We start from the raw sequence: 18783 nt of genomic DNA, 5'->3' as shown, positions 1-18783 counted from the left end.
GAGCGAGATGCATGGCTGAATGCTTTACAAGCCTTCTAATGGGCACGCAACTAACATATATCTAGACTTTTATTCTCTGATATTATACCTCTCTACAGGCTATACTATGCTGTGTGGATTGCTGTCCTTAAGACCACAGCGGTCTCGAGTATCATTTAACCTTATAATTTTGGCCCTCGGTTCTCATCAAACTGTATGTCCGTCGTAGCTTCATGCTCTCTAAGTACTACAGCTCTCATCCGGACATCTATATTTTCCGGACGTCCTTTTTTTCTCAAGTCGACTACGACGACTCTCTCGTAGTCACCTCCCCTTCCCGTATCCTCCAACTCTGGTCCCGGATTGTCTAGCCCCAGTACGACTCTTCCATCTGCCCTCTTCACTTGCATATCGTATGCACATATGACTTTTTCTCCCCAAGGGATCCTCGCCGTAGGGCTCTGGTTTCCTTCTTCTGTATCCGCCGTCGGTACGCGTGCCAGGAACAACAGAAGTGCCTTGCGTTGCGCTGCAATATCTTTACCAAGCTTACCGGGGGACGGCGCCGAAGATGTTGAAAGAATCGGTGCGAGCAGATGCAGCAAGTAGAACTGTGGCGTAAACAATGTCACAGAACCATTTCGCGCGCGGTCAAGCCAGACGCTTGCAGGAGCAAACTGGGCAGCCGTATGTTCGACACCGCCATCAGCCACAGGCAGGATTATCTCTGAGGATATACCTGCCTGCAATTCTGGTAGTAGGTAGACGTACATTTGTGTCGTGAAGCGCTTAGGGACGTTAACGGGCGTGATAAACCGGGTAAAGGGTATGAGCCCAGCTATACGAAACGATTATCATTCTCTGTTAGCACTCAACGAAAACTCTCGCTTGATTGCCAGCCACGTTGCTCACTTATATCGGGCTCTGCGCCTAATGACCGGACCCATTCTGTGAAGTTGACCTCATTGGCATGCACCCTCTTCCTCATCTTATCCCGCTCTTCCGTTGGTAACTTGACCAAGGTTCCTAATCTCTTGGCTAGCAAGATACCTGTCTCCTCGAAGCACTCGCGCACCGCAGCAAGCCTGTATGCGAGGCCATCTATATGTCTGCCAGGGTCTTCCTCACCAGGAACATCACCGTCATGGAACCCATCGAGGTTTCCTCCCGGGAAGACATGGGCTGATGCGAACGACGTTGATGACTTTACACGATGCAGGAGCAGCACCTCGTTAGTGGGCGAGAGTACGATCACTGATGAGCTAGGCCGAGGTCGCGCTATGGCATTATTGATGGCCTTGTCCCGCGAGGATGTAGAGGTGAGCGAGCTAGTTGGTCGCTGATGAGACGACATGACAGGACTGGTAGCTAGGGTGCCAAGTACAGGCGGAAACCGCAATAAACACAAGCATCAACCGAAACTAATTGGCCCAAGAGGGTATCTTGAAGTAAAGACTGGCAGTCGGCTTCCCCTCTGTAAGATTACCGCCCGGCAAGTTAGTATGGCAAAATCCACCAAGCTTAGACGAATCAGGTTATATGAAATGGGCTGTGATGGCTGTGACTTTTATTATTGTCCAATTGCAAATATCAACCTCCCCTCCTTCTCTCTTAAACGGGTTGCAAAGACCGTAGCAACGGCACATTGCCCCGTATTGCCCAGAGAGATGATCATTCACACTAGAGCCTCATAGAGGCAAAGTTACGAGAAATGTTACAAGTCACTAAGAGGAGGCACATGCGAGGAGCAATCAACGAAAGTGCCAGTCATCAGACCAGGCAGCTCTATACTCGAGCGTTAGATAGGCACGAGTACGTACATACGTACGTACAACCACAAAGTAAGCCCAGACGATAAACTAAACCATCTCTTACAAGCGAGACTCCGCATGGAGTCAGTGGACTAGGATCCACAAAATAAAACTCCAACTGAGTTGCAGGGCTACGCCGTTGATATAGCGTGTAGGGATTGCAACTTATCTCGATGACAATAGAAACAATTTCTTTTAAAATTATAATAAATAAAATATTCAAATGTTAGAAATAATCTATTTAATTTGTTTTAGTGCATCTATTATCTAGCTACTAGTTAATTGATGTAACATTACGGAGGTGCAGGAGGTAGACAAATAATTTCCTCTCCATATATATATCATATGCGCGTTGGGGTCCGAAAGCAGGCAGTCGCTTTTGTCATCTGCGCAGCACCCCCAGCAACTGGATGACAGCATCTCTGCCCGGATGACAGCATCTTTGCCCAGATGACAGCATCTCTGCCCTACCAAGACAAGTAATTATGTCTTTAACAAGTAAGTGTGTTATCAAGAATCGTAGAGCAAAGGGCTTGAGAGAGGCAACCATGTCCCACAAAGTGGAACACTTAAGTTAATTAGCCAGAAGTCCAAATTACGCAGAACGCGGGGGTTGCAACTCATCGTAGTTACATTTCTGATCATAAAGTTACAGTATATATACGAGCTGCCATTGGTTAACCTCCGTTATGGGACGAACGTGCTTATCTTGTAGGTTGTAATTCCTCTTCCTGAGCAGGTACCCAGTCGATTTAAGCTCCCCACTGAGTACTTTCTTGTAACTTTACTTGTTACTTGTATTTTCGACTCAAATGGGCCCACATCATGAAACAACATGCATATTTATTGTCGAAAAAATAACTGAGCAAATCAACTAGCTTATAGACACACTTGCGTATCGTGTTTAGCGTTACGCATCTATATATAACTGTGACGTGATTGGTCTTAATGTTCAAGGCTAAATTCTTACAACAGACGTATCTATTGGAACTATGCTGGTACCATTCGGACTTTCACGTTTTCCGCAGTGCTGGTAATGGAAATGTTTTCCCTCCACCCATTTTCATCTAGAGATTGTATCTCACGGAACTTTTGAGCAAACCGAAATAAGGTATATGACGCTTCAGTGAGAGCTAGCTGTTCTATCATATCGTGTAAGCTTTTGGTCTTAGGCAAAGTCAGAGCATACATACGGCCAATGCAAATTCTGGGACCTCCTCCAAATGGGAGATATTCCCATCGGGGTCGTAAGGTCTCCCATCTCTCTGGCCTAAAATCATCGGCGTCGTCGCCGAATATATCCTTTCGCCGATGCATCACATGGTAATGGTACGCAACAACCTGTCCTTTTGGAATAAATATTTTGGATAGGCCATTTCCCCCTCCCCCTACGGGGAGATATGTGTTTTTATTGGCCATCCGGCTGTTGGTCACAATGACGGGGTAAAGGCGAAGCACTGTAGACGTATTCAGCCAGAGCGATTGAGAAGAGACAAAGGACTTACCTTCTTTCAAGACAAATGACAAATATTTACACTCCTGGATCTGAGCAGTTGTGGGTAGCACATCGCCATATTGCAGCACCTCTTGCCGTAATTTTGCCCATACGTCTGGTCTCTTGGACAGAATGAAGAATGTAGAACTTAAGAGGCTGGCTGTGGTGTCCCGTCCCGCAAGGAGCAAGTGTAGCAGTTGGCATCGTAACTCAAGTGGATCTTCAGTCTCTTTCATGAGCTCATCCAGGAGCGTGGCAGCTTTTGGTTCCCCAGAGCTGGCACCAGCTTTCTCTCGGTGGCGTTGATCCAATGCCTTTTGGACATACTTGTCGGCAAATTTATGGCACGTTTTGCATGCTTCTGTGAATTTTTTGTTTCGGTGAAGGAACATAAATCTCCCCATCCGCACCCTTGTCATGATCTCCTTCGTACAGAATTTGAAGGCATTTGCGAACTCTTCACCTTCCGTCACCGATCCCTTGCTCGAGAGCAGTGAATTGGTCGACTCTCCGAGGAGGAAGACGGTGGATGTGTCCAGAGAGAGCAAGAAGAAAAGCGGTTTCAGATCCACGGCCTCGTTATCTTGCAATATGAGAGAGATCAAACGTGAAACATGTGTCTCCACATTCTGTAGATTGAAGATTCCTGCCCTTGTGAAACACGGCTTTAGTATCGCACGTGAATGCACCCAATAATCCCCATCCGAAGTAAAGATGCCTTTCCCTAATAGTGGGAACGCCGAGTTATATCTGACGGTACCAGAATCATAGTCACCTTGGAGAGTACCGAGGACAGCTTTCAGATTCTCAGGTTCTGCTGTCTGGATGATGGTGCTACCAGCCAGGACAATCGAATGTGTGTATCCATTCTTTTCAAATCGCTCGCGTGCATCTTTCAGATATGTTCCCGCCTTTGAAGATGCAGCAATGGATTTGAACAAGGACAGCCCGAAAATCCTTTCCGACTGATGAAACCGGCGTGCTGGTTGGAAGTTGCCTCTTTTACCTTGACCGAGCCACTCATAGTAGACATAGATGGCAAAAACGAGAATAAAAATACAATAGAGAGAAGTTGAATCGTTGAATCTGTTCAAAAGCAAAGCCATTGCAATCTACGTATAGACCTAATTGAGGTACGGCTTTGGGTGGATAAACCGAGATGGAGATTTTCCCTTTACAATGGCCCCGTCAATGGGCTATTTGATGTTTTAACAAAATCTTTACATTACAAATGGCGCATAATGTCGGTCCTTTGGACAGCTTACATTGCCAAGACAGTTACCATATTCTCTCACCCACATAATTAGGGACAAGTACTGGGTATCAGACTGAAGGGCTCAATAACGCAGCATGTATGGACTAGCGAGTGAAATTAAATTAACACCAAAAAGGTAATATAAAATCTTGTTTAATACATCTCTTGTATCAAATTCTTCATTCATCCATATACTATTGTAGTCTTGAATACAGCTTGGAGTATAAGATATGATTATTAATTAATCGCTGTTAAAGCCGTTGAGAAAATGTCATTTACGTGAATCTTATACAAATGTTTGGAAATTCATACAGAGTATTCACAATAATTAAGAAGGTATAAATCATGAATTATTGGTTTTAAATAAGTATATTGATAAAGTTCATTTAAGTGTGAGAGATCTTGTTATACGAGCTCTTATCAATCCTCTCGCCAGTATATACCTATACAATGTCAAGTAGTGCTTCTTATTTACCACAATCACCCAGTCAGCCGGCCGTGGGGGTCAGATAAGAAATAAAAATAATTAGAATGCAGGGCGCAGACTGGGAAGCAAATATTTGCATGTGTTACGACTCGGTCACTCGTAGCAGTTAACCCCAGCCGTTTGTAACTGCATTTGTTGGTTCCACCGGGTTGATCGTTAACCGCAACGGGCCGTCACAATATGCTAACGCGAAACCCCTTGCTGTCAGCACTAGGACGTTCATGCACATTACAGATTACAGACCGTATACGATCCGGGGAATACGGAGTACTTTTGTCATTTGCATTAGGCTTACGTTGACATCGCCAATACTCCGTAGATTCCGTCAATAAGCCAAACTCGGCATTAGACGGCTACTTGACAAGCAATCGGTTCGCTTGTCGCAGTTGAAAGATAACCAAAAAAATACCCCTGCTATATCCTGGTAACTGTCGACTTTAGCCGTAACCTTTTGGGCCTTGTGAGAGTGTTTGTGTGTTTGTATCGAACAGGCCGGATGTCTCGCTCCGAGCGAAAAGCCCTACTGCTCAAGCAAAGACATAGATCAAGATATTTACAGTTATCTTTGCCTTGAAAAGCTATGACAAAGAAACTGCATAATTTTCACTGCAAGATTCAAGTACACTACTAACTGTATTGTTTAATAGCTATCATGCGTTTATACAACAGACTCAAGAGCGGCCAAGCACATGCCATAGGTACAGTCAGTATAGACTCGTAGGGGCAGGGGCAGGATCCATATTGATACACTCGTAGGTTCTAGATCGCTAGAGCTTAACTGCTTACTTGTTGTCTCCCTGTCCAAGTGTTGAGGCAAGATTGCTTGAACGGTGTGGATAATAACTTGAGGGCGGAATTTAGGTGATAGTAGTATTATTCAAATATTATAACTAAAATTTCACGATTCGGCATGTGCGGGACAAGGGCCGAGCTAGTGATCCGTCACTAAGATGCGCGGATTGGAGAACAAAGGCACAGCATGGACCGAACCGACGGCGGCAGAGGATGTGATAAGCAGGGGATAAGACGGCTGATCACTGCAAATAATGTCACATATCTGTGTGTAGCACAAAGCGTACGTGGCATAGAGCAAAGGAGGATGAAGAACATCCAGTAGTAGATCTTCATGCCTTTGGCGAATACTGGCCACCGTATGTAGCAAGGTCAAGACGCGTCATAGTCTCCAAAATTGCATATGTAATTGGTGATGAACCAAGATAATAACGTCAGCAGGCTATTAACCGGAGTGGACATTTATGCAACTACGCTATTGAAGCCTTGAATTTAGGCAACAAGAGAATACGGCGTAGAGAAGTTGCGGTGTAGTCGATAAACTTGTGGAAGGCTTGATAGACGTTGTTTTGCTTTAGAAACCGGTGTTTGATAGACAAAATCACACGCACCAGAATTATGTGAATGCCGTCAACTTGACTCTAAACTTCGATTGTGACATGTACATTCTAGTATCAGTAGTAAAATCTTTTTAGATATACACTTCATACCTCTAGCGCGTGACAAGAGAGATCTTAGCTATAACTCATTTAAACACATCTCTATGTAACCTATTGGTACTGGAGCTGCTGTTTCTCTAAATATGCCTCTTCTTGAACTGAATGTATGGTCCATCTTTGTCGCTTGTCAAATGATCAACCAATTGAAACTCATTTACTCGATGCCGCCCATTTGTTGCCTCGGGAATTCCCTCGCCAACTCTACCAAGGGCACCCTCGGGTTTCTTCATCTCAAAGGCCCACACGACCCTTGCCAATGCTACTCTGATTTCCATTAATGCAAGCGATCGTCCAATACAACCCCGTGGGCCAAGAGAGAACGGATTGAGACAATTGCGAGCTGTTTGTACTGCTTTGGCTGGATTGTTGTCGGATTCAATCCATCTCTCTGGCTTGTAAGTGTAGGATTCGGGGTAATACTCTTCATTGTGGTGGATGGCATACATGGAAGTGCCGACATCAAATCCTGGGCTGACGAAATCGCCGTCGATGAAGGCGCCGTTACTGTCGACTTCGCGCCACATCGCTCCACCGGCTGGTGGGTTCATTCTCATTGCCTCATCGACACAGGCACGTAAGTAGGTACATGAGAGCAACTTTGGTCCCAAGCAGATCTCTTCCAATGAGGAGAAAGTAGTGCGGAGCTCTTCAAATAGCTTCTGCTCTACCTCGCGATATCGTGTGAGATAGAAGAATAGCGTTGCAAGAACGGTAGAGGAGGTATCAGACCCTGTAAGCCGACGGAAAATGGTCAGCATTGGTAGTGCGTGAGAAAATTAGTTGTCTGATCTTACCAGCTACAATGAGGAACTTGCTCTCTGCCCATAGCTCAGCCATAGAGAATCCTTGCCCAGTCTCTGGGTCTTTAGCATCAACGACGAATCGAAACAAGTCGTTCTTAGACTCTTTTCCCCCACTGACTCTCTGTTCAGCAAATTCTCGGGTAAGGTCAAGAAACTTTTTCCGCATTGCGCTTCCCCGAGGATAAAGAATCTTCTCTAACTTGAGTTTTGAAAGTGCGGGAAACTGGCAATAAATGCTAGTTCTCATATTGGATGCGGCAATGGCGTGGATAATGAAGTGGTTGTCTGGTTTGTCAAGCATGCCGAAGGCTTTTCCAAACCCGAACTCACCCATCACATCGAATGTAAAGTGATTGCCTGGAAAAGTGTTAAAACTTCCAAGATCAAGTCTTGGGGATATGGAACGTACATATAGGTGTCATATTAATAGCCTCAGTCCATCCTTCGGAATCTACAACTGTGTTCTCTCCGAGGATCTTGTTCATAAATCGTCTAAGATGAACTAGATACGTAGCCTCGAAAGATTTAATGCATTCGTCTGAAAGACCTTGGCTAATGACTCTTCGTTTGTGTCCATGCATGCCTTTGTCGATGGCGGTATGCACGCTCCAGGCTCCAGGAGCAGGTAGGATGGGGAGGTATCCTTTAGACTTTTGAATATTCTTCCGGTAGCCATAGATATCTTCATCATCATCAATTATTGCTCACTTTTGAATACAGCTTCTCTGAGGTAGGCAGATGCTTACCATGAAGGCCACGCTCAGAATTCACAAGAATTCTGTTTGGGCCATAGCGAACAAACGTCCCTGAAGATTCATATCTTAGCGGTCGTCGAGCAGACTTGGGGGTAGTTTCTTTACCGTATTTTTGATGCGACTTCCACATGTCCAAATGAAGATCACCACGGAATGCATGGTAGGCGGCATAAAAATTCGTGAGTTTGGCCAAGGTCGGACCAGGATACTTTGCAAGAGGATGCAATGTGAGTCTATAGACGCATACGCCTATCATCTACAGCTGATATTAATACATAGATGATTCCCTGAGTGAGTCCAAGTTTGTGGGTAGTTATCATACCCATATCGCAGAGATCAAGACTGATGCCCCAATCAGAACTTCCCATCGTGTTGAAGTCAGAAGATACATGGTGGCTTGAATATTGAGTGAAAGGATTTGTTGAGATCTTGGCTGAATAGCAAGAAGAGTGCTCTCCATTTAGCTCACAACAATAACTCCAATATTTATCTACCACGGATACATAATGGGACTACTGTGAGTCTTATGATGAGCTCTTGAGGAGTCCTACCCCTGTGAGTCGATCTATGTAAAGGTCATAAGTTTGATAATACCCATTTCTTTGCCCAATCAGGACATCAGAAGAATCCATCTTTCTCATCCCTGTCTTTCGTCTAAGGCTTATCTTTTGTATATTACATTAAGAAATGAAAGTTGCCTGTTTCGTATGCATTGATACGGGGTCTAACAAATGCCTCTCCAGACTGACGGTGAAAAACAGATGACGTTAGCCTAACTGTGTCTTGGCCACGTTTGATCTTTACCTAGGTAGGGATGTGATAGTAAGCGGCTTATGAATAGAACAATGACAACGATAATAGAAACGGTCTCGGGAAGTATCGCTTGTGCCACACAATCAGCAACCACTTTCTAGGGGGTAGTGCCGTAGCCATAGCCTATGACGTCTTCTTTGTTACTCTCTTTCAATATACTGCGATGCTGTGGTATGCTGGGGTTGGTCCGGAAAGATCATGCTTTGGTAAGACAATGTCAGTTGCATCTAAGTTCCCATTGGCATACGCAAGATGTCAAGATTTTAATGTAACGTCCCTTAGTTGGGGGGCCATTATACCATATGCAATTTCAATACTTAATATGCGCGCTATAAGATTATTACTCTTCCTAGAATTATTACTTTTGTAGTATTAACAATGTACATATAATATCACAATAACGTACCAGTCAACAATCTGCAACTCCTCACGTTACAGCGTCAACCCCGGAGTACAGAGAGAGGTGGGGGTCTATTTCCGCTGGAGATAACCTCAAGCTTAGCCGCCGGTACGCTTAATCCGTTAGAGGCGGTTAACCGAAGCCCCAAACGGGAGATGACACGGCGGCCACTAACCCAAACGTGGAGATAAGATGGCAGCCACTACTCCAAGGGTCTCCCAAATCCCCGACCCCCGTACTTACACCCTGACAAGTCCAGGCACCCGTTTTCACGCATGCAACGAATTGGACACCAAGATCTCCCGAGACATCCTAGAATCTGCGAAAACGGGCGCAAACTACCCCAATTCTAGGTAGTAGTGCATAATGGGGTTTAGAATATATGTGGAGTATTCCGTCTCTGTGACATTTACTTCTCATTTCATTCGACTGAGTTAATATGGAGAAGCGCAGACCTAAATGAATCTACCCGTTGGATTACTCTTGTTGCCTTTAAGTTAGCTACTAAGCTAGCTACTAAAAGTAAATCCGATGGGTACTCCATCCACCCACATTTCTTTCTGACACCGTATTTCTATAGTCAGCTTCACATGCATATGATAGAAGTTAACGGCAATAGTGAGCTAGAGGAGCCTCTTCTGTTATGAAGAGAACGAACAGGGACTGTCTACGCTAATCCCAAATGGTGATTGCCAAAAAGCAAGAACTACTTCATAATCTGGGTAGCCCGGCTGTCATCTTGCTCTACTCCGCAGCATCTTCTACGCCATAGTGGGCTTTTCTTGCGGGAGACAACTTTTAGGCTATCCCAATAGCATTCATCAAGAGCTTAGGCAAAAATGGTGACGGGACGTGAGGGAATTGCGAAGGTCGCTCCATGGTACGACCCAGACATCAGTCATGAGTATGCCACTTTGAACGGACGCCGATATCGTAAGTCATCACTATACCATGATTAGAGTCAGACGCCAAACTTTGCATTACTAACCAAGTTGATTTGCAGATTATCTCCTCGGGGAACCAAAAGATGTTACTGTAAAGAACACTGTCGTCCTTATACATGGTTTTCAAGATCTAGCCTTTGGATGGCGATACCAGATCAAACCTCTTGTAGCTTTAGGCCTTAGGGTCATTGCGATTGACTGTATGGGGTACGGCGGAACAGTGAGTAAAAGTATCAACCCATTAATCACGCTCGTTTATTTAAATATTGCCTATAGGAAGCACCTCATGTCCCGCCTGAGTCTATACGTCTGTACACATTCAAACGAGCTGCAGATGATATCAAAGAGCTCGCATCGCAGATTGGTGTGTCCACCATTATCCTTGGTGGGCACGATTGGTAAATCCTCTACCGTGTATTTTCTTTTTTATAATTACTTTCCTGACTTTGTTATTACTCTAGGGGCGGTATGATCGCGACCAGAACCTATCTCTATCACCCAGAACTTGTTAGCCATATCTTTACTCTTGGAACTCCTTATTTGCCGCCGATGCAGGAGTGGCTTGAGTTTGACGACTATATTGCCAAGTACCCGACCTTTAAGTATCAAGGACAATTTGCTGGAAAGGAATTGGAACACAGATTGAATTCAAAAGTCGCCCTCCGCCAATTTTGGATTGCCACATATGGTGGGCGGGGGCCAAACGGTGAGGCTGCTTTCTCAACAGAGCGGGCGCTATTTGAGAACTGGCCTCTATTGATTCGATCTGATGTCCTAAGTGAAGAGGGTAAGTCTTCTGCCACTTTACATATTTTGAAAGTGCCTAACATGATCAATAGAGCTCATCTATTACGTTGAAGAATATGCTAGAAATGGAATTTCTGCGGCTCGTAAGTCGAAGTCTTCCCATCCATCCTCCCATCTTTTTGACGCTGCTAATGTTAGTCAAGTGAACTGGTACCGAAATCGTCGTGAAAATTGGGAAGATGAGCGATTGTAGGTCTATCAGTGCGTTCATACTTGTCCATTGACATCAACTAATATTTGTGGTCTAGGATCTCTCCAACCACGCAGATCAAAATACCCTATTTGTTTGTCCAAGCTCTGCAGGATAGGTTTTTGCCGCCTAGCATGAGTGAAGGTATGGAGCAGTATATCCCTAATCTACGGCGACGGGAGTCAGATTCAACACATTTTTGTCAGGTACTTGATCCGCAAGGCATAAATACCCATCTACGAAGCTGGTTCGAAGAGGTGGTTTTCTTAGGATAGTACAGTAGTAGCTCCATAAACCGGATTAGAGGATATAAGCTTCAAGTGATTCGGCCCGTTCTGTATTGTCATGATAATTAATAATGACACTCATTTCGAGTTCCGTTGCCGGCATGCGAGCTATTGCGGCACTTAGTCCAGCACTACACCCAGTGATAAATTTCTTAGCACGTGGTTCATTGTCCTCCAAAAAACGGAATCATGTCACTCCAAATTTGGAGTCTTGGGATGCAAAAAAGGAAGACATCGCACTCAAGAAAAGAGCTTGACGGGACCCCGAATTCTCCTCTACCTATGGTCGTATGCGCATGATGAAGTAAAAGTGTAGGTTATAACCCTACAGTCAGCTTGTGTTGCTTGATGGGAAAGAATTATGTTATGGATTCGCCTCGATTGGCTACGACCCTGTAGAGCCAACTTAACCATCTGTTAGCGGTACAAAAGCGCTATTGTGCAGTCCTGCGGTTGGTTGAGGTTTGCGACTATAGTTCCATGATCCAGGAGCAGAGGGCGGAGGGGACTTTCTATTTTACAACCTATGAATAGAATCTTGGTTCACTTCTGGATGCTTGTTTAGATGGTTGTAGGTGCTGTACGACTCTTGCAATGGTCCCGGCGCAGAGACACTTGAGACAACGCTGGTCGAGTTAGGGCGCAGCCACGGTGAGAGAGTATGAGGCTAGAGCTTCATGAAGTTATGATATTTGGGTGAACTCGTAAAGTATCGTAAGAGGAAACTTGCTAAAAGACTAATTTACAGCCGAGAGCTAAACAAAGTGACTTATTTTAGGAATTATAGGCTGTATTGTTGAGTCTAAGAACGGCTGCATCTGGAGCCCCAACGTTGGAGAGGCATAGAAGAAAGACCCTTAAGGCACTTATAGCAAACACATTGACACTAGTCCTCGGCATTTAGAGCAGAAAATATATAGCTATGGATGCGGACGTTCTTGAATGCAGGGTCTTTGGAGAGCCACTCCTTTGGCCGAAAATGAGACTGCAAGGACGACTTGCTTCATGTTTCCCCAGAATTGCCGCCTAGGCTATGGACAAAGATGAAATCGACCTCCGGCGCCTTCGGGGATAGAGGAGGCTCAGTCCAAGCGGGCCCTTTACGCCCTCCGCTTGATCGCCCGAGGTGTTTGACGTCCTGGGCAGGATTTCTGACAGAGGAAGCAGACTCTTTGAGCTCCTGCGCGAGTCGCGACTACTTGAGGGACTGTCGAGATATAGGTCGGGCTTTGTGTACCGCTCCTTTCGAAGGAACTAATATAGTTACCGATCCGGTAGGATTCAAGTCATGTTCCCAGGAGGCTAAGGAGGTGAAAGTTAACCATTGTAGTCCGCAGAACTCAGTGCTTAGGGCGCCAATCTCGGTTGCCCAAACTCATACAAGGTGACGTCGGCACGATGGTCTGTCCCAAAGTACATACAATGGAGTTGTGTCAGGAGAGACTCTTGGTGGTGATCAACCACCCCGCGACCAAAGCACCTAGCAGGTGAGGAGCATCAGCCCTCCCTCCCCCTTCGAACCACCAATTAGCAGTGTGATTGCTTCAACAGCCTGTCGCACAGACTCGGGAAAAACAACGGCATGTGTTACCCTAAAAACTGCGCACCCAATATTTCAAGAACACCCCCATTGACCGGTACCTTCTTTGCCCTTTCTTGACAATGCTGTATTGATTTGGTTTATAAGAGAAATTATCCACTCCTTGTGTATGATTTCAGAGAGCCATTTACGATGGATACACAGACGAATCCAACCTTTGCAGTTGGGGACCACGAGGCTTTCATGGAGTTTGCGCTCATTCAGGCACAGAAATCACCGCCAGCTGCCAACAAATTCTGCGTCGGAGCCGTACTTGTCGACGCCGCCAAAGGAAAGGTCCTATCGACAGGATACTCGCTTGAATATCCGCGAGATTACAAGGGAGATCCAGGCACCACACACGCAGAGCAGTGTTGTTTTATCAAGATCGCCGACGAACACAACCTCTCTGAGGAACGCATTCATGAGGTCCTTCCGGCCAACACGGCGCTGTACACGACTATGGAGCCATGCAACGAGAGACTTAGCGGCAACATGACCTGCGTGACTAGGATCTTGAGACTTAAGAGCTCCATTAAGACTGTCTACGTGGGAATCAAGGAGCCAGGGACGTTTATAGCACACAATGATGGGCAGAAAAGGCTGGAGGCAAATGGTGTCAAGGTTGTGTTCCCCGTTGAACACTGGCGTGACAGAATCACCAAGGTCTCAATGACTGGGCACTGAAGGCGAAGAAGAAAAAGATCAAGGTTGCGGGAACCCCTAGACGGCCCGGACGGCCACTCAGCTCGAGTTTATTTTGACCCCCTTATTGTTATCTAGAGATGAAATTGGCATAGATACATTAAAATGTCGCAGAACGAGCTGCAGCCTCGGTGCATCTCTCAATAAGCTCTCGCTCCTTAAATAACTCTCATCAATTGGTTAACACCGCCTAGTGTGCTTCTCACCACCGTCTGACAAAATAAAATAGCAACTTAGAATTGATAAAGATTCGCGGCAGTGGGTATAGTGTGCCGTTAGCTGCGAGAATCGGCGCCTATACGTCGTTCCGTGACGTTCTCCTTTGAGTCCGTGTCCTGTGGTCTGGTGGGTGGTTCTTTTTAACAGATACCACGGCATAAGGTCTCGCGAGTAATTTGCACCAGAGAAAAGCCAAAGACCTAGCCGCCTTGTGACACATGACACATAAAGTGAGGCAACTCATGCAACCTAGGCCGATCCAGAGATGAAACCCCTCTTTTGCCGCTGAAGGATTCCCTAGCCGAAACAAAATATAGTCTATTTTTATCTAGTCGAAGCTGAGGTTAAAACCATGGCAGTCCGAAGAGCACGGCACTAATTGATTAATATCTTTTGCCAACCAAATCGCTTTCAAGTGTTTGGACTCGTTCCAATTGTTGCAATTCTTGCACCATGGCGTCTAGTTACGACGTATTGCCCCAAGATGGAGAAGCCACTGGTTTTCAAGAAGCCATTAACAAGTGCCAGCACCAATTGGACCAGCCTGAAGCTGAAAAAACGAGCGGTATATGGCGCATTCATTGGCGGTCTCCGACATCGATGATCGGCTTGTTCATAGGGGCTACTGGCGCCGCTATTGCTCACCACTTGTACTATGATAGTATAGACGGGACAGAAGTTGACATTGTACAAGAGGAATGGACTCTAGAAGCTGTGCGCAATAACCAAGAATGGAAACTGCGATTCGGGGCGGGACTAGCATTCCTGGCCAAGGCCATGTTCGCTGCCTCTGCCATTGTTGCTTATGAACAGCGTGCTTGGCTCACGGCTAGAAACAAAGTTGTTACGGTTGCTGGCCTAGATGCAATGTTTTCAGCAGCCCAGAGCCCGCTGAGTTTCTTAAGCGTGGACTTTTTACGCAAAGCCAAAACTGGAGCTATCATGGCCCTCCTTGTATGGTAAGTCTATCTCCATCTCTACGTTCTTTTCATCTCGCGTGTTATAAATAGATGAAGACGGCTGATACATAACACAGGTGCATTCCCCTTGCAGCCGTCATCACTCCTGGCACACTCGTGGTGGTACCTACAACTCTATCAACTTCCAAATCTTTCCCCGTTCCTGTCATCAACTTCTCTCTTGTTCAGCCTCTCTACGACTATAATTCTAGTGTCGTTGGATATGATGGTCAGTCAACTAGTAATGGAATCACTCCATACTTATCACGTCTTGTTTCGACAACAGCCACCTCATTACAAATCTTGCCTATGAATATTGGCCTTGCGAACTCAACATATAATTTGACCTTCCACGGTCCGTCTTTCCGCTGCAGAGAGCCGTCTCCAATAATATCAGAAGCTATTTATATGACTCTCAATGCTACCGCGTTTATGTCTGAGGGATCCTTGGATTCCATGGCTTGGCTGGCATTTACACCACCTACGCCAATACTGTCCAGAATAGCCGATTCGAAAAACACGCCACTCCGAGAACAGTGGAAGGCTTTTCTAGCTTTCGTATTTTCATGTATTACACAGCCGGCTATGTCGCTTGGAAGCCTTCCACAATGGGATACTTCTCTGCCTCTCTGCGAGGGTATCGTGGGTTCATATGGTAATGGTACATATAGAGTTCCTCTGCAAAATGTGTCATCCATTATTTTTGGAGAATATAACCATGGAAGGCTCTGGGTTTCGGCTCAAAACATAATGTATGATTGTGTTTTAACCGACACCGAATACAGCACGCGCTTCTTCTACTCTACATCCGAGCAAGCGCAGCGTATTGATCCTGAATACAGCTTCAAGTGGACTGAAGAAGATGTATATGGCACTTATTTCTACCTTGCCGATGCACTTGCAACTCTGCTTGGAGGAGCTGTGCGTGTTTTTGATAAGGGCATTATGGCATACAAAACACGCGTTACAGACACAGCCATCTTCGGTGCTCTCAAGGCTAAGTCAACGAACAATGCTAGTTCTGGCCTCTTGCCCGAATTGCTAGCACAGGATTTAAGCGCCTTGGCCCGGAACAAGTCTGTTGGTGAGCTCATAGAGGAGCTTTCGCGAAACCTCACGTTGGGTGTGTTTAGTCTCGGTCAGGTACTGTAAGTAAAGAGACAGCCTTGTAAAAGTAATGACACAATGGGCAGGGCACCTAACAAGACATGTAACCACCGCAGAATCCACAACGACACAATGGTCAGAATTTCCTCCGATGTTAATGTCTACTCATATAACCGAAGAGTTCTCATCATCACATACGCTGTGGTCTTTCTGGGCACGTTGATTGCGTTGCTCATTGGAGGCGCTGCTTATTTAAAAAACGGCGTCAGCCACCAATTGTCCTTTTCAGCATTCATGTCAACAACGAGAAACTATCGGTTAGACGAGTTAACAGCAGGAAGCTCCATGGGTGCCATGCCGCTAAGGGATTCTATTAAGTCGACAAAACTTCAATTTGGGTTTCTGCGAAATGCTGATGAAGAGGCCGACGGGGAGGAAGCAATGCGAAGAGTGGGGTTTGGCCTCTCCGATCAGATTGTGCCGCTGCAAAAAGGCGTTCCTTATTATTAGATCATTTGTCTTGTTCTTAAATGACAAAGTTATAACTATTAGTCTTACCTACAGTGTCAAAAGCGGTCGGGGCCTTTTAAACAGTCGTGAATTCAGGGCTGAATAGTAATCACTCCATTGCCGCTGGCGTTAGTGTGCAAGTTCGCATTGTGAATACCTTTCTGTAACTTTCACTTTGACATAGGTAGGTTTTGCCACAAGTCAAAAATAACTTTTGAGGCATTTTCAGGTCTTTTTTCTATGTAAGTTATTAATAAATTCAACGCGAAGGATTCTTCCTTGCTTACGGAGTGACAGACCGCCAGACCTAACAACATATTTCAGCGTGTTAAAGACGGAATTGGCAAGCTGTTGGTTGTAGCACGTTACGCGTTCTGACAAGGCAGAGCGGAGTTGCACCTGCGACCCAAGGCAACCATTCAATATGAAGGTCGTCCGAACACCGCCATCAAGACAACCATTTTAGTATAAAAACAGCCATTGTGTTCCAAAAGTGTGTTCACCTTGATTCTACATCCATCTGCTTCCCACCAAGATGAACGCCTCTACCTTGTTCAAAATGGCGTTACTATTCAACCCGTTCTCGGGCTTTACCTCAGCCAATTGCAGCACCGATGGCTTCTCCAATCCTGCCATTGGCCCATCGTCCGGCGGCGGCTCGACTTGCATTTCTGGCCATGTCGCGGTGTCTGTGAATACAACCGGCACCAAACTTCTTTATGAGGCACCTAAAGATCAGAGGGCCGTAACTGAGTCATTTGTCGAGTTGTTCCAGGCGGACGCAGCCTGGATTTCCGAAGTTATCGCTGGACCCAGTGTTATATCCGGCCGTTATAATATTTTCGTCAAGCTCTGCCTACCAACAGACCCTGACAAGTTGGCCCAGGTCAAGACAGTGCAACTGTTGACACACGGAGCCACTCTCGACCACACTTACTGGGACATTGCCCCAGGCTACAGCTACGTCGACGAGGCTTCTGCAGCAGGATACGCCACGCTCTCCTACGACCAGTTGGGCGTGGGGAAGTCCGATCACCCGGATCCCATCCAGGTTGTGCAGGCAACTACTCAGGTCGCCGTCACGCACGAGCTGGTTGGTCTGCTCCGGCAGGCCAAATTTGGCGGTTACAGCTTCGACAACGTCGTGGGTGTTGGGCACAGCGCAGGAAGTACGCTGACACAAGGCATCACGACGCAATATCCGCAGGATTTTGACGCCGTAATCTTGTCCGGCACCAGCGCCAGTGCTGCCTCAGTCGCACTAACCGTCGCGGCCTTCAACTTCATTGAGGCAAACACAGACCCGGCACCCCAGTTCAAAAAGTTGCCCACAGGCTTCTTGACGCAGCAGTCAGCTGCCGGCATCCAGTTTGCCTTCTACCGGTACCCAAACTATGATGAGGATGTGTTCAGAAAACAAGTTGCCAACAAGCAGACGAATACACTGGGAGTCCTGCTCACGCTGGGTGGCATCGTTGCGCCGTCAACAGAGTTCACTAGGCCAGTCCAGATTGTCAATGGTCAACATGATCTCGTCTTCTGCGGCGGCAACTGTCTCTACCCGACGGATCAGAACGTCGTGACTTTGTCTACATTCTATCCAGCCGCGTCGAAAGGAAGTCAAACGTACATCGCGGCGGGTGCTGGGCATGCCATTGCCGCCCACAAGAGTGGGCCAGATAGCTTCCAGAAGATGATCCAATTCTTAAAGACGAACAACCTGTGATTACTCCGGCAGTAATGGTAGAAGCTTTGTTTTTTAAATATTAAGCAGGGGGGCGAAATAATATTTTATTCCAGCGCAGGGGTTAGCTAACTGCTAAAATCGGACTTATATAAATAACCCCAGATTTAAAGTCTTTGGATGTAGAAAATGGAAAACACCTAATCAAGATAAAGCTTCCAGTGCACAGGTCTACTAGAGTAACAATAGGTTAAAATAAATTTTTATGTCTTTCATCTAAGGTTGGGGAGTCGTCCGCTGGAAACCTACTTGACTCGTTCCGGACAGGGCAGTGGGAAGAGCCGAGTCTCTGTCGGACAATCTCCATATGTAGATGTGGACATGGACATGGGTTTGCGGATAGCGTGTCGTATTTCGTTCTGTAAACGAGCCACCCTTGGACGTTTTGGACGACAGCTTTTTGTATGCCTTACCTACCACTTA

General features: G+C 46.0%; 7 protein-coding genes across 7 annotated transcripts; 4 read left to right on the top strand and 3 right to left on the bottom strand.

Moving 5' to 3' along the window:
* Positions 1 to 161: 161 nt before the first annotated feature.
* On the bottom strand, positions 162 to 1333 carry V8C40DRAFT_269750 (NUDIX hydrolase; the record flags this gene model as incomplete). Its single annotated transcript, XM_083220122.1, has 2 exons — positions 162 to 817; positions 892 to 1333. 2 exons carry the CDS (start codon positions 1331 to 1333, stop codon positions 162 to 164), a joined length of 1098 nt encoding a protein of 365 aa, XP_083068836.1.
* Positions 1334 to 2780: 1447 nt separating this feature from the next.
* Positions 2781 to 4432, bottom strand: V8C40DRAFT_282947 (cytochrome P450; the record flags this gene model as incomplete). Its single annotated transcript, XM_083221880.1, has 3 exons — positions 3296 to 4432; positions 2984 to 3247; positions 2781 to 2932 (listed from the first exon to the last, which is right to left on the bottom strand). The coding sequence occupies exons 1-3, from the start codon at positions 4389 to 4391 to the stop codon at positions 2781 to 2783; spliced, it is 1512 nt and encodes a 503-aa protein (XP_083068835.1). The 5' UTR covers positions 4392 to 4432.
* A 2183-nt stretch (positions 4433 to 6615) lies between these two features.
* Positions 6616 to 8464, bottom strand: V8C40DRAFT_277306 (cytochrome P450; the record flags this gene model as incomplete). Its single annotated transcript, XM_083220949.1, has 6 exons — positions 6616 to 7268; positions 7333 to 7698; positions 7751 to 8023; positions 8088 to 8147; positions 8202 to 8345; positions 8419 to 8464. The coding sequence occupies 6 exons, from the start codon at positions 8462 to 8464 to the stop codon at positions 6616 to 6618; spliced, it is 1542 nt and encodes a 513-aa protein (XP_083068834.1).
* A 1684-nt stretch (positions 8465 to 10148) lies between these two features.
* Positions 10149 to 11253, top strand: V8C40DRAFT_269747 (alpha/beta fold hydrolase; the record flags this gene model as incomplete). The annotated part of the gene is made up of 6 exons (XM_083220121.1): positions 10149 to 10242; positions 10313 to 10473; positions 10530 to 10651; positions 10715 to 11040; positions 11093 to 11143; positions 11204 to 11253. 6 exons carry the CDS (start codon positions 10149 to 10151, stop codon positions 11251 to 11253), a joined length of 804 nt encoding a protein of 267 aa, XP_083068833.1.
* Positions 11254 to 13146: 1893 nt separating this feature from the next.
* V8C40DRAFT_282945 (cytidine deaminase-like protein) lies at positions 13147 to 13803 on the top strand (the record flags this gene model as incomplete). Its single annotated transcript, XM_083221879.1, has 1 exon — positions 13147 to 13803. The coding sequence occupies exon 1, from the start codon at positions 13270 to 13272 to the stop codon at positions 13801 to 13803; it is 534 nt and encodes a 177-aa protein (XP_083068832.1). The 5' UTR covers positions 13147 to 13269.
* A 558-nt stretch (positions 13804 to 14361) lies between these two features.
* V8C40DRAFT_255083 (uncharacterized protein) lies at positions 14362 to 16743 on the top strand. The gene is made up of 3 exons (XM_083217966.1): positions 14362 to 14999; positions 15077 to 16147; positions 16223 to 16743. Exons 1-3 carry the CDS (start codon positions 14494 to 14496, stop codon positions 16614 to 16616), a joined length of 1971 nt encoding a protein of 656 aa, XP_083068831.1. The 5' UTR covers positions 14362 to 14493; the 3' UTR covers positions 16617 to 16743.
* A 68-nt stretch (positions 16744 to 16811) lies between these two features.
* Positions 16812 to 18567, top strand: V8C40DRAFT_255080 (alpha/beta hydrolase). The gene is made up of 2 exons (XM_083217965.1): positions 16812 to 16858; positions 16914 to 18567. Exon 2 carries the CDS (start codon positions 17152 to 17154, stop codon positions 18340 to 18342), a length of 1191 nt encoding a protein of 396 aa, XP_083068830.1. The 5' UTR covers positions 16812 to 16858; positions 16914 to 17151; the 3' UTR covers positions 18343 to 18567.
* Positions 18568 to 18783: the final 216 nt, after the last annotated feature.

This window comes from Trichoderma camerunense (assembly GCF_050948025.1).
Source record: "Trichoderma camerunense strain CBS 138272 chromosome Unknown V8C40scaffold_20, whole genome shotgun sequence".
NCBI lineage: Eukaryota > Fungi > Ascomycota > Sordariomycetes > Hypocreales > Hypocreaceae > Trichoderma > Trichoderma camerunense.
This window is presented reverse-complemented; position numbering and strand designations above follow the sequence as displayed.

Bases quoted from the DNA above. Each gene is read 5' to 3' on its own strand.
- V8C40DRAFT_255083 (XM_083217966.1), top strand. From the start codon at position 14,494: ATGGCGTCTAGTTACGACGTATTGCCCCAAGATGGAGAAGCCACTGGT. The intron at 15,000-15,076 runs GTAAGTCTATCT...TACATAACACAG, and splicing joins ATCATGGCCCTCCTTGTATG to GTGCATTCCCCTTGCAGCCG. The intron at 16,148-16,222 runs GTAAGTAAAGAG...TAACCACCGCAG, and splicing joins TTTAGTCTCGGTCAGGTACT to AATCCACAACGACACAATGG.
- V8C40DRAFT_255080 (XM_083217965.1), top strand. From the start codon at position 17,152: ATGAACGCCTCTACCTTGTTCAAAATGGCGTTACTATTCAACCCGTTC.